The sequence below is a fragment of the Peromyscus maniculatus genome, chromosome 15 (assembly GCF_049852395.1).
Source record: "Peromyscus maniculatus bairdii isolate BWxNUB_F1_BW_parent chromosome 15, HU_Pman_BW_mat_3.1, whole genome shotgun sequence".
Lineage (NCBI taxonomy): Eukaryota > Metazoa > Chordata > Mammalia > Rodentia > Cricetidae > Peromyscus > Peromyscus maniculatus.
Window position 1 is genome coordinate 30,487,840 of NC_134866.1, and position 12,841 is coordinate 30,500,680.

The window sequence follows — 12,841 nt, forward strand, 5'->3', positions numbered from 1 at the left end:
ATATCTTATAAAGAAGAAGGTTCGGAAGCATAACAATTTTGGACAATGCTGACCAAATTTGGCTTCATTTTTTCCTGGTTAGGGGAGTGTCGGGTGCCTTGTTTGGATAAGCACAGGTAGCTGCAGGGCAAGACAACTTCCGTTCTGATTCTTTTCCCTTAATCAAAATGGCTGATACACTTCACTTCCATGTGCTGCTGTCATTGTGTTCGGGGAAAACCAAACCAAACCAGTTGAACAAGCTCAAGAGTTTGAAAAAAAATGGCTGATGGAATAACTCAAATTCCAGACGCCTAAATCATGCCCCATTCCTCCAGAGTGTCACAGCCATAGAACATTCAGGAACCCCACGTCTGCATGCCCCAACAAAAGAGGATCACCTTAGGAAAGCCTTGCAGTGAGTAATTCAGACCCTTCAGCGTTCAGAAGAGAGAATTCTTATCTGTCTCTGGAGGCTGCTAAGCTCCCCTCCTCCACCCACGGTTACTCTGTGTACGGAATCTTTGCTGCTGTTATCCGTGAAGATGTCTGATGTGACCTCGACTGGCAGAGCCTCCCTGTGATGTTGGACAGCTGGGGAGGCAGAACCCCGCTACTCCACTTTTTGACTAGAGGTTCTGGCCCCTGCTCATCTCATTGCCTCCCTGAGTTTCCTGCAGCCAGCATTGTGAAGTTCCTACTATGCTCAGGAGTTCCCACTGCCTGCTGCACACCCAGCCTTCCCACTTGGGAGTGAGAGCAACCACATCATCTGGTTCAGGGAACACTCTCCCATTGAATACGATCGCGATGTCCATTTAATACGATTGCAACGTTGCTCCTACCAAAGGGAATTTCTTACCTTGTGCTTGGTATTTTCCTTAAGTTTGCAAGGTTTCGAAGCACCAGGCCCAGATGTTTTGCTTAGGTGTTCGCAGCTTTGAACTTGAGGGGGCTGCAGAGTAGCAGGTCTTAAAACATGCTCTGAAGGTCTCACAGGACCTTTAAAGAACAGAGTGAAAAGACCTTACCTTTTGGTGAAATCCTCCTTTGTCCCTATTTTTAATATGGTGCTTCTTTTAAATAAAAAATCACAAGTAAGTTTTTTGACACTAGTCAAAGTCAATGTAGCCCATGAATTGCCTGCTACTCAGTGTATTTGCCAAATAAGTGTTTCTTTTGATCATATGACTTGTCTAATCAAATATTTTTATCCTTTATGTTTTGTCACTCTGCCCTGCCTACATACACCCAGCACCACACACACACACACACACACACACACACACACACACACTCACACTCACACAACACCACACACACACACACACACACATACACTCACACTCACACACAACACCACACACACACACACACACACACAGGTGGAGGGAGAGAGAGATTAAAATATGCATGGTAAACAAAACTTATGGACAGCAGCCAATAGGGTCCTGAGTCTGCCTACTTTTCTCCATTATTTAGCAAAGCTTGATATTTTCTTTGTTTCTTTCTATCTCTTTTCCACGCATGTCTCCCTTGACACTTCAGACTTACACCAATTTTCTGGGCTTCCTTACTCTTCCGCCAAAGTTTCCCTCCTTGCCATGTGGCTACTTATCTACCTGATCTCAGGAGCAACCTCCATGGCATGCATGGCTGTGCCAACCTCAGTGGCATGGCTTTTACCCCTTCTATTCATCAGGCAGCTGCTGGGGTCTTATAGCTTACCTGCCCGGTGTTTTTCTTCTAAACTCTAACACAATTTCCCTTGTGCCTCAAATACATTAAATAAATAAACAGACAGACAAATTAATGGTGAGGGGTAGAATTTCGGGGGTTCTTGAAACTGAAGTCATACCTTGCTCTATGCTGTTCATGTCAATATTCCTCTGCACCAGACTTGATGTCATAAAAACATTGTTTTTCCTTACTAAAAGAAAAAAAAAAAAAAAAAAACTTTAAAGTTTGTGAAATATTTTACATTTTGTTCTGTTCTGAGATCACCAGTAGATGTCGCTATTGGTACTAATACCACTAGAAAGTAGGGCTCAATGGAGGACTGGTCCCATTAAAAATGTGATAGCCGGGTGAGTTTTGCTATCTACTTCTGCTCAATTCTCAAAAGTCTAAAAGTAGGCCTTTTATAGAAGAGGTAGTCTTATTTATAATCATTAAATAGATTAGTGTCATAAGAAAATTTGCAAATTACAAACCCTGCAGTGATAATGAATCCTGTGTGCTTATGCATGCCTCTCACAGGCTGCTCTAACACTATCAACAACGTCTTCACGTCCTCTTTTAGAGAGAAGTAAAGATGGCACCTATGCTGACTAGGTTTGTTTGGTTGGTTGGTTTTGGTTTTTTGTCAACTTGACACAAGCTAGAGCCGCTTTGGAAGAGTGACTATCAATGGAGAAAATACCTGCTGAAGATAGGCCTCTAGGCCGGTCTACAGGGACATTTTCTTCACTAATGACTGATGTGGGAAGGTCCAGCACACTATGGGCAGTGCCACCCCTGAGGCAAGTGGTCCTGGCCGTTGAAGAAGCAAGTCAAGCATGCTGAAGAGAGGGAGCCAGGAAGCAGCCTCCTCCATGGTCTCTGCTTGAGTTCCTGCCTCCAGGTTCCTGCTCGCAGTCCTGCCCTGGCCTCTCTTCATCACAGGTAAAGTAAACCCTCCCCTCTCCTAAGCTGTTTTTTTTTTTCCCCTCAGTGTTTTGTCACAGTAACAAAAACCAAACTGCGACAACAATGATGCCAGATTGTTTTCCTCTAGGTGTGTTGCTGGGTAGGATTGGTCATGGCTGCAACATAGGATTCTGTACTTTTCAAAGGGACTGCAGTGGCCCGCATCTGACTATTGGAGATGGCAAGGGACTAGAAACACTCCTTTAAGGTGTTCTTCAGCACATCATCTCATGGTGTTGGAATGGAACTGCTGCTCTAACCAAAGCGGGATTTGGTAGTCCTCATTATCTTTTTTACTGGAAACAGACAACAAACGGACCACATACACTGTGCTACCGTTCCCATTGCCAACACCATTTATGACTCTGTACAGCATAAAGTAGGAGGGCTGCTTACTGATGAGTGTCCTCCGCCTTGTCTATCCTTTGTGTGTCTGATTTTTAAAAATGAAGTCGTTATATAGATCAAATAAAGCTGTCCCTTTGCTTTACACAAAAACAGTGAAGCAGAATGCTTTGCCTCTGGGACTAGCTCCCTCCCCATTTCTCTTATGCAGCGTGCCATGTGGGGTCAGAGAGTCTACTGAATGGAGACACATCTCTTCTGTGACTGAGAGGTGTCTGATACACTGTTGCTCAGTCATGACTGTAATTACTGTTATTAATGTCAATTAACTGTTTGAAAACTCTGCAGTTTGGGGGCAGAGGACAATCAAAAGGAAATAAGAAGGATAGATGGATGGATAGATGGATGGGTGGATGGATGAATGGATGGGTGGATGGATGGATGGAAGGACAGGTGGATGGACAGACAGACAGACAGATAGAAAAACAGAATTTCATAGTGACAAACACTGGAAAATGCAGTTGTTTGTTCAATACAAATAAAAATACCCAGGAATATAAGTCATTGTTTAATGTGAAGGTAGTGCCAACCATTTCATTGTGATAGACATTTCATCACAATAAAATCACTTTACTTGGCAAAGCATTATGAATTTTGAGAAAAGAAAAATAATATTTTAATCAGTGAAATCTCTCACAGAATCATATTCTAAGTGTTAGAATAATACTTGAAAGCATGGTTGTATTTTGAGTACTATATAAGCTATATATGTAAACAATACTAATTTTCTTAAAAAGCAAGCTGTTTTTACTTTGTAGATCTACCTTTCATAAAGTATTGCCTATAGCACCAAGGCTGTAAAACCTATTATGAAGAGCATTCCTGCAGTCCCTTGATATAGAAACAAGGCAAACTAAATTCTCAACTGATTCAGCATACAGTACATCACAGAATTCTTCTTTAAATATAGGCATCCATTTATTTCATTTACGAAGTCCTAAAACATTCCAAGCTCAAGCTTTTTGCCAAAAATAAAAGATACATTCACTGTCTGGATTTGTAAGGTTAGTATTCTTCAGATAGCCCTCTGGCATACATGGCTACGACTTCTCTCTGATTTGTTGCTCACACTATTAGCATCTTATGATGTCTGAGAAAGAAAACTCATCGTTGATAAGAATGATTTTTGAGACATCAAAGTGTCAGGATTGAGGGTCTAGGAGTCCATCCTTACCTGGTCCAGAGGGGGGGAAGGTTGGGACATCGGTGAATGATGAGGACCTCAGGCGCGTCTGAGACGAAGCTGCCACTAAAAGCAGATTGCAGATACAGGTCAGTAAGAAGTGTGTCTTTCGTCTAGTTTGACTAGGATTCTGTTGTTCGGAGAAAAATTTAGATCTCCAATTCAAACAAAACTTTTTTTTTTTATTTTTATCAGTTGAAACAAAGACAGCTTCTCATTATTATAAGTTAACTTTATTTCCACTCAACTCAGTAAATATTTCTTGAATACTGACCTGTATTAGACATTCTTTTAGGTACACAAAAAAATGCCACTTGTGAACTCATACTGGGTGGAGATATGTGTACATAAATTGCTACTTTACAAAGCCCAAAGGCAGTAAAACCCATTAAGCAGAGCAGTACTGGGCTATGCTGGGGTGCACATGGGCAAACTGTGTTCTCAATTGGCTCAGATATAGTGTAAGATGAATTTCTTCTTAAAGTGCTGGCATGTTCTTATTTCATAGGTGCTCACTTTTAAATGACCAGTTTGAAAACTGCTTAGAAATTTCACCTGTAGAATAGTAGTCAAAACTATACCTACCTCCTAGAGCCTGAGAATCTGTAGTATGAAGCGTAACAGATGAAGACCTTATCCGCTTTCTGGAGAAACCATTGAATTCTGAAAGAAATTCAACAGGAACAGTAAATGTTGTGTTTACGGTAACACACAGTAGAACCGACCCCTTTGTGTATGTAAGTTATCACTTCACAATGTGATGACTCGTGGAGCCCAGCATTAAATATTAGGGGTCCTAAGGTGATTATAATGCTCAGACATATTAACATGGAACAGATAGAAATGTGGCTTCTGCAGGAAGTTGTATACATGTCCTGAAGTTCTGCTCGGAATCACAGAGGCTATTCGCTCATGTCCCTGTTCTCAGTTATCTGCCTGTCTTCTTTCAAACCAGTCCACGTGCACACTTAAAAACAAGGAAAACCATTAGTTTTACAGGTCGGTGCCATAGGCCAAAATGCTATGCTTTACTTATTTTCTCTGTATAAAGATTGGGGTTTGGGGTTTGGTAACACAGAACGTAATCCATTACCATGCTCTGCTGCTTCATCCAGCCTGTCTTCTGCAGGTCTCTGAAAAGACACAAAACTGCCAGTGAAAGCTGAGTAGTTGCTGTTTTTACATCAGTTTTCCACCTGCCACTGTATAAGAGAATTTCAGAATTCCAGAGCTCTTTAGCTCACAAGGATAAAATGACACACCACAGTTTCGCCAAGAACATGTCAACAGAGAAGTCTAGCCCAGTGGTTATAGACGTCAGTGACTATAGAATCATTTCTGAAAACTCATTGAAAATGTAGATTTTTTTTTTTTTGAGGCACCTGCTCTCATGATTCTGAAGTGGTTGATCTGGTGTAAGAATCTGCTCTTTCAACAATGGAGTAAAGTTAGGGTTTTTTTGTTTGTTTGTTTTTGTTTTTGTTTTTGTTTTTGTTTTTGTTTTGTTTTGTTTTGTTTGTGTGTGTGTGTGTGTGTGTGTGTGTGTGTGTGTGTGTGTGTGTGACCTTTGTGACCAGTTCATTAATGATTGGATGTAAGAATGAATTCTCACAACCATAATAAGGTAATGGGTAGGTGCTGCTGATCCTCCAAGCCCTATGGTTCCAGGATGATGCTTCAACATCAAATGGACTCTATAATCCCTTTCAGACTAATATTGCATGCTGGATTTAGACCCAGTTTTAGGCTCATTCAACAACAGGAACCTAAGGAGATCCTCAACCGTCTTAATCTTTTTCTATTTCTTTTTGTTTGTTTGTTTGTTTGTTTAAGTCACCTTTTAAAAGTCACTCCAAATAAGCATATTATTTTAGGTAAACCACTTTACCCACAACTTAGAATTTTCAACCAAACTGATGTCTCTGAGTCCCAACTCCATGAGCATTCAGCTAGTGGAGAAGGACAAGAGAAAATCATGCAGCTACCATCTCTTAGTCTAACTACCTCCTTAAAGTATTATTTGTCAAAACCAGAATAGTTTGATCTTACCTTGAAAGTGTGTTCTCCTTTCTCAAAAACAAATATTGGCTGAGCAATGACATGTTTTTCTGCAAAAGAAATGAAGTTCAACTAATCAAAGCACACTGACATCTCTAATGCCCCCTACAAATACTTGAAGGGTTTTGTTTTTCATTTTCCTTGCTGTGGTGATTTGAATGATAATAGCCCCCAAAGATTCATATATTTGAATATTTGGCCCCCAGTTGGTGGAAATGTTTGGGAAGGATTAGGAGGTGTATCCTTGTTGGAAGAGATGTGTCACAAGAAGTGGGCTTTGAGGTTTCAAAAGCCCATGCCAACCCACTGTCTCTCTTTCTCTGCCTGCTACCTGCTGATCAGGATATGAGCTCTCAGCTACTGCTCCAGAGTGATGCTTGTCTCTCTGCCGCCATGCTCCCCACCATGATGACCATGTACTAACCCTCTGAAACTGTAAGCGAGTCTCCAACTAAATATCTGACACAACATCAATGTCCATCCTAAAACTCATAGCTGGCCTTGCAAACTGCCTTAGTCAGTGTTCTGTTGCTATGAAGAGATCGTGACACTGCAATTCTTACAAAAGAAAGCTTTGAATTGGGGCTTGATTACAGTTTCAGTGGTTTAGTCCATTATTGTCATGGCAGGAAGCATGGTGGCATGGAGGCAGACATGGTGCTGGAGAGGTACCTTAGAGTTCTACACCTGGATCAGCAGACAGCAGGTAGAGACACTGGGCCTGGCTTGGGCCTTTGAAACCTCAAAACCCACCCCCCAGTGATACATTTCCTCCAACAAAGCCACACCTCCTGATCCTTTCAAATAGCACATTCCCTGGTGACCAAGCAAACAAATCTATGAGCCTGTGGGGGCCATTCTTATTCAAACCACCATACTAACTGATGACAATACATGTAATGAGCCTAAGTCAAACAGCAGTTCAAGCAATCTCCTTTTAGCACTCATTACCAACATACTGTCAGTGCTCTGGTGAAATAATTTGCATCCCTAAGCCTAGTAATAAAGCTCCAATGGAAGAATTTTGAGAAACTATCACACAACCACACTGTGTAAACATCAACAAAGAAATTCCCTTCCCCATGATCACACCCTGTGAAAGTGTCTAACGCTCCACCACACTAACTTCCTCTTCCATGCTACTGAGATACATTATTCAGTTCTTGTACATGATTTTCCTGCTATCTTCCCGGAGAACCAAATGACTCCTCTCCATGAGGAGAGGTCGCTGCAACACTGGCATTTTTATAATATGAAACTTCCATTAATCCTTTGTTCTTTTATAAAATAACTCCCTTTCCAGAAATTGCATTATATTTGAGCTGTTAGATCCCTTAGTGACTGAAAAGAAATAGTTTCAGACAATGTACTGTAGATACAAATTACAAATTAGGATGATATATGGCACTCTTATGAAGTAGACTTATGGCAGTCATCATTAAAACAGTGTGACCTCATGCCAGGCAGTGGTGGCACATTACTTTCATCCCAGCACTCGGGAGGCAGGGCCAGGCTGGTCTACAGAGCGAGATCCAAAACAGGCACCAAAACTACACAGAGAAACCCTGTCTCGAAAAAACAAACAACAACAACAACAACAACAAAAAAAAACCCAAAACCAAAACCAAAACAGTGTGACTTCCTCTAGTCCTAGATGAACAATACATTGACATCCCCTCTATCAAAACATACAACTGAAACATGCAAAATAATCTTCAATGGTAGCATTAAGGAGTTTACTACAAAGTGCTTGTAGCTCTTGTAGCTTGGAGGACATATTATAAAGCAAGATGGTCATGTTATTTGTTAATTCAGCAAACACTGAGTATCATTTCTTTTTTTGGCTAGGACTATGCTAGGTGCTAGAGATCCATGAGCATGTTACAGCTGCGTTAGTGTTGGTGCAGCCCCTCTCTCCTCCACACTGCCTAGCACATGGATTATCACACGGTCTTCACACTCTGTTCCGTCTAGGTTCCTCCCCAGTCTACGCAATTGTCTTTTTTCCAAGAATGGACGCTAAGCATCTCAGCTCAATGGGTCTGGAGTGGGATGACCCAGGAGGAGATTTGGAAAATAAAACAAAGCCCTTAAATTTTTATTTTAAAAAATGTAGTGTTTTCTCTCTGCTAAAGTCATGAATGAGCCCATTTAATCTCCTGAGATGGATTGCAAGGTGATGATGCACAAGACATTTTCAAGACTCGGTCGGGGCTTGTGGTGAGGCAGGGCATCAAGACGGAAATGGCAAAGCCGATTCCTTCATCTCATGTTCTGGGAGCAAAAGAAATGGAAATCATGGACCCGGAGTCCTACCACCCCATAAGGAACAAACCCCACCACCTAAGTTCATCCACTAGATCCTACCTATGAGGCTTCTACCACCTCCACCTAGCGGTGCTTCCTTAGGGACCAAGTTTCTAACCTATTGGCAATAGGAAATAACCAGGATCCAAACCATAGCATTGGTGTACATCCAGTTGTGCAGGTCTGCCAGCAGAAATTGTGCCCTAAATGGATGCTACGCACAGTCTACACCATGCCAAGGGAAACACGTATGAAATAACATCATTTTTTAAACCTTGTTGATTGACATACACACATGCTCTTCTACTTCCTTTGGAAATCAGAACACACAGCAATGGAGAGTTTCAAGCAGTTGTGCGGTGGCATGAGATTTTTGGAAGCTAGGAAACAGAAAGATGGGTGGTGCCTGATGTAGCAGACCAGGAAAGCTCAACTGAAAGTTCAGGATAGCAGTGGGGAGGCAGAAAGAAATCTAGTGCACCATGCCCCCAGGAACACCATGACTCAAATACTGATAGGACTGAGAACTTCTACAAGAAGAGATGAAATGGGGCTCGAGATAGGGAGATCTTGTGTATATTGGCAGCAAAGTAACCCAACGGTCCTACTCCTCGTCTATCAGACGTCCGAGATCTTCACCTTTATCCAGGACACCCATCCAAATCCCGAGCTCAGCTCAGTGTTATGTGTATATGCGGTGACTCCGCTTTTTCAGTATCTTCAAGTGCCGGGGCAGTGTTTACAACAAATACACAACTTCCCCATTATTTTAATGCATACCACAATTTCCTTATTCCAAAAAATTAGGGTGAATTATAAGTTTTTGCCTCTACTTTCTTTTTCCATATATTTAGTTGACACCCAATCTGTTGAATACACCTATCTCCACTAGAAGTGGCTGGAGATTTTGTTGATGCGTCGTCTTAGAGGAAGGGATTAGAAAGGATCCACTGAACCAAAAGAAGGCTCTTGAAGGTATAGAAGAGACCAAGAATGAAGCAGCTTTAGCCTGAATCTGAGAGCCCAGAGACCCTCAGGTTTCTGCCGCTTGGCTCCCCACCTAGAAACAGCCTTCTGCTCATCGCTACCTGGTAGTTGAGGGAATGCAGAAACTGAATTCTTTGTACCAGCCAGAACCAAGCTACCCTAGCCAGGGCTGGAAAGCCATGTCCATACAAGCCTTGCAGGAAAGAGGGTGGCAGCAACCTCTCTGCAGAGGGCCAGCCCTGCCAAATGGGTCACTTCTAATTGCCACCAGGACTGGAAGTCTTCCCTTGGACTGCATCCCTGACAGGCTCTGTATGTCCCTCTCCCGTTCTTTCTGGATCTTCCATGTGTCTGTGCCACATTTTCTTCCCTAATTTTTTTTCTCCTCAGGCATTCTTTGTTCTCTAAAGCTTTCCTTTGGGCCCCCATCCTTTTCTGTCGCTGTCAAAGTCAGAAGACAGTCCAAGGCCTGTTGTCTTGTTTTTGTTTTTTAATTTCTCTCTCTCTCTCTCTCTCTCTCTCTCTCTCTCTCTCTCTCTCTCTCTCTCTCTCTCTCTCTCTCTCTCTCTCTCCATATATATGTGTGTGTGTATGACTGTGTGTGTGTCTGTCTCTGTCTCTGTCTCTGTCTCTGTCTCTCTCGCTCCCTCTTCATATATCTCAGAGGCTTGCCTTTAACTACTTATCCTCCTGCCTCTACCTTCTGGGAGCTGGGATAACAGGCATGCACCACCACCTGGCTTGTGTGAGTGTGTGTGTATTTGTGTGTGTAAAGGTTGTTATAGGATTGAAGCAAGTCTTGCCTGCAGGGACAGCTTTTTCTTCAAACCCTGTTTTGAAACAAAGAAGAATTTCTGTGTCTACCATCCATCTCTCTATCCTTGGTTCTCCCTGTATGTACAGTTCTCCCTACACACCCAGGCATGACCTCTCTCTCTCTCTCTCTCTCTCTCTCTCTCTCTCTCTCTCTCTCTCTCTCTCTCTCTCTCTCTCTCTCTCTCCTCTCCCTCTCTCCATGTAGCAACACACAAGGCTACAAGTTGCATAGAAAACACTCATCAAAACTTGGGTCCCCCCGCCCTCAGGTCCTAAGCTGTCAGCAGTGGACATGCCACTTTGTGGTAGCTCTGGTGGAAGTAGGTCACTTCTCAAAATGTCATTTTCTTTTCACTCCTTCCTTATTCTTATCCCGAGTTTTCTTCTACCTCCTCCTCCACCCTTCAGCCCCTCTTTTAAAACAGCTTAATATTAGTATGGTTCTGTATTCAGGCTGTGGCCAGAAGAAGCCTTAGAAATTCTTGCTCCTCAAAAATGTAGTCCTTGGGCTGATGGGTCCAGTGGGTAAAACACTTGCAGCTCAAAGGTCAGAGTTTGTATCCTGAGGATTTATTTACAGCCCAGCACTCCTATGACAAGATGGGAGACAGAGACAAGAGACTCTTTGGAAGTTTGTGGGTCAGCTAACATGTTGTTTGTGGCAATGGACAACAAAAGACCCTGGGGGGAGGCAAGAACCAACACTTGGGCTTGTCCTCTGACCTCCATGTGAACACACATGCATAATATACTCTACAGATGCATCATATACATGTATACACACACACACACACACACACACAAAGTGTGGTTGAGATAAACCAGCAGCATTGACCTGAGTTTGTTAGAGATTCAAACTGTGAATTAAAACCTACAATTGATACCCTTTCTTGGTGTCATCCAAGAAGTCTTGAAGAACACCGGATTTCGGTCAACCAATGTCAAATACATAAAGATAGCAGTAGAGACTCTTGAAGTTAGTGAGTAACTCTGTGGGATATACTGAGAATGTTGCCAGTTAGTGAGGACATGATGCTACTCAAACCATATACTCTGATTGATTATGATTCAATGTGAATTCATAGACCATGCTAATTAATCAATTTAAAAGAAGTCTCTATATTACAGGTATTGGAATGTCACTATTGATATTGAAACTAGTCATTCATATTTGCATGATTCCTTTGTGATGTAGAAATTTGTTTGCTGTTTTAAAAATATGTCTGGAATCTGCCCATTTTTCATGAAAAAAACTTAGATGTCATTACTTGAGATTATTAAACATTAATTAAAATGCTCATTTCTACACAATTAGCCTGGAAGCAGGCATTTCACCAAAATAATTTGTCACAGTTCTGAGTCTTCAAAAGGAATTTGAATCATTTGAAGTCTCAAGTGTGAAAAAATGATCACATTTTTTAGGAAAAGTGGACAATCATAGCAAGTGACCTCAATTACTTACATGGACCCCCAGAAAGGGTTGGGTTGTTTGTTTGTTCGTTTGTTAAGAAAGAACAAAAACTCCAGAGCTTTATTAAAATCTCCTGAGGATGTTCTGAGAAAGACAAAACATAGTCCCAGAATATAGAATGGGTGCCAGTTGGCACCGATATAGAATTACACTGACATTCTGTAATATTTCTAGCCACACAAGAGGGGACTCTGTGAAATGCACACAGAACTAAATAAGCAGCAAATTGTCTGTGGTAATATTTAAGAACATGCCTCTATAGATGAAGATGATGGGACCACAGCATCTCATGTCATTATTTACTATGACAGTTCACTCTCATGAAGATGGGGGGACCACACCATCTCATGTCATTATTTACTATGACAGTGCACTCTCATGAAGATGAGGGGAGCCACAGCATCTCATGTAGTTATTTACTATGACAGTGCACTCTCATTTCTATGTTATGAGATGCTTTGCTCTGGCTTGAAAGCAGAAAACAGGACCCCAGGGTGAATCAGGCAGTCTACACAGCAGGTCTTCAGCCCGACTCACAAAGCACTAGCTCAATGAGTAGGCCCCCCGCAGTGGCTTCAGGCTGGCTATCCCTGCTGGAGTTATGAGCAATTTGTGAATTGCAAATATCAGCTGATTGGAAGACATACAGAAATATTCTAAAAAGAGGGAGGGAAACCCTTTCTCCTGTCTGCCTAATTCTGCAACTTTCAACACTACTTTCCATTTTTATTGGAAAAAGAATTGTCACCGACCAACTGTAGGAAACTTAACAGTTCTTAGTTTGGATTCATATCTGAGGAGTACATACTGGAAAGAAGAAAGCAAAGAACACTGTTTCTCTTCTTGTGACTAAGTCAGTTTTGGAAAAATTATCATTTTACAGAAGAATCATTTTTTTTGTTGTTTTTTTGTTTTTTGTTTTTCGAGACAGGGTTTCTCTGTGTAGC

At 41.8% G+C, this 12,841-nt stretch overlaps 1 protein-coding gene across 2 annotated transcripts in view; it reads right to left on the reverse strand.

The window, feature by feature from the left end:
• Ranbp3l (RAN binding protein 3 like) overlaps positions 1-12,841 on the reverse strand; it is a 50,050-nt gene that overhangs the window by 16,210 nt on the left and 20,999 nt on the right. For both annotated transcript variants that reach the window (XM_006994715.4, XM_042261448.2), the window contains exons 2-7: positions 6,305-6,363; positions 5,349-5,388; positions 4,841-4,918; positions 4,247-4,321; positions 1,838-1,909; positions 842-981 (exon numbers count right to left, since the gene is read on the reverse strand). In XM_006994715.4, the coding sequence (XP_006994777.1) occupies positions 842-981; positions 1,838-1,909; positions 4,247-4,321; positions 4,841-4,918; positions 5,349-5,388; positions 6,305-6,363 (464 nt within the window). The remainder of the gene's footprint in view (positions 1-841; positions 982-1,837; positions 1,910-4,246; positions 4,322-4,840; positions 4,919-5,348; positions 5,389-6,304; positions 6,364-12,841) is intronic.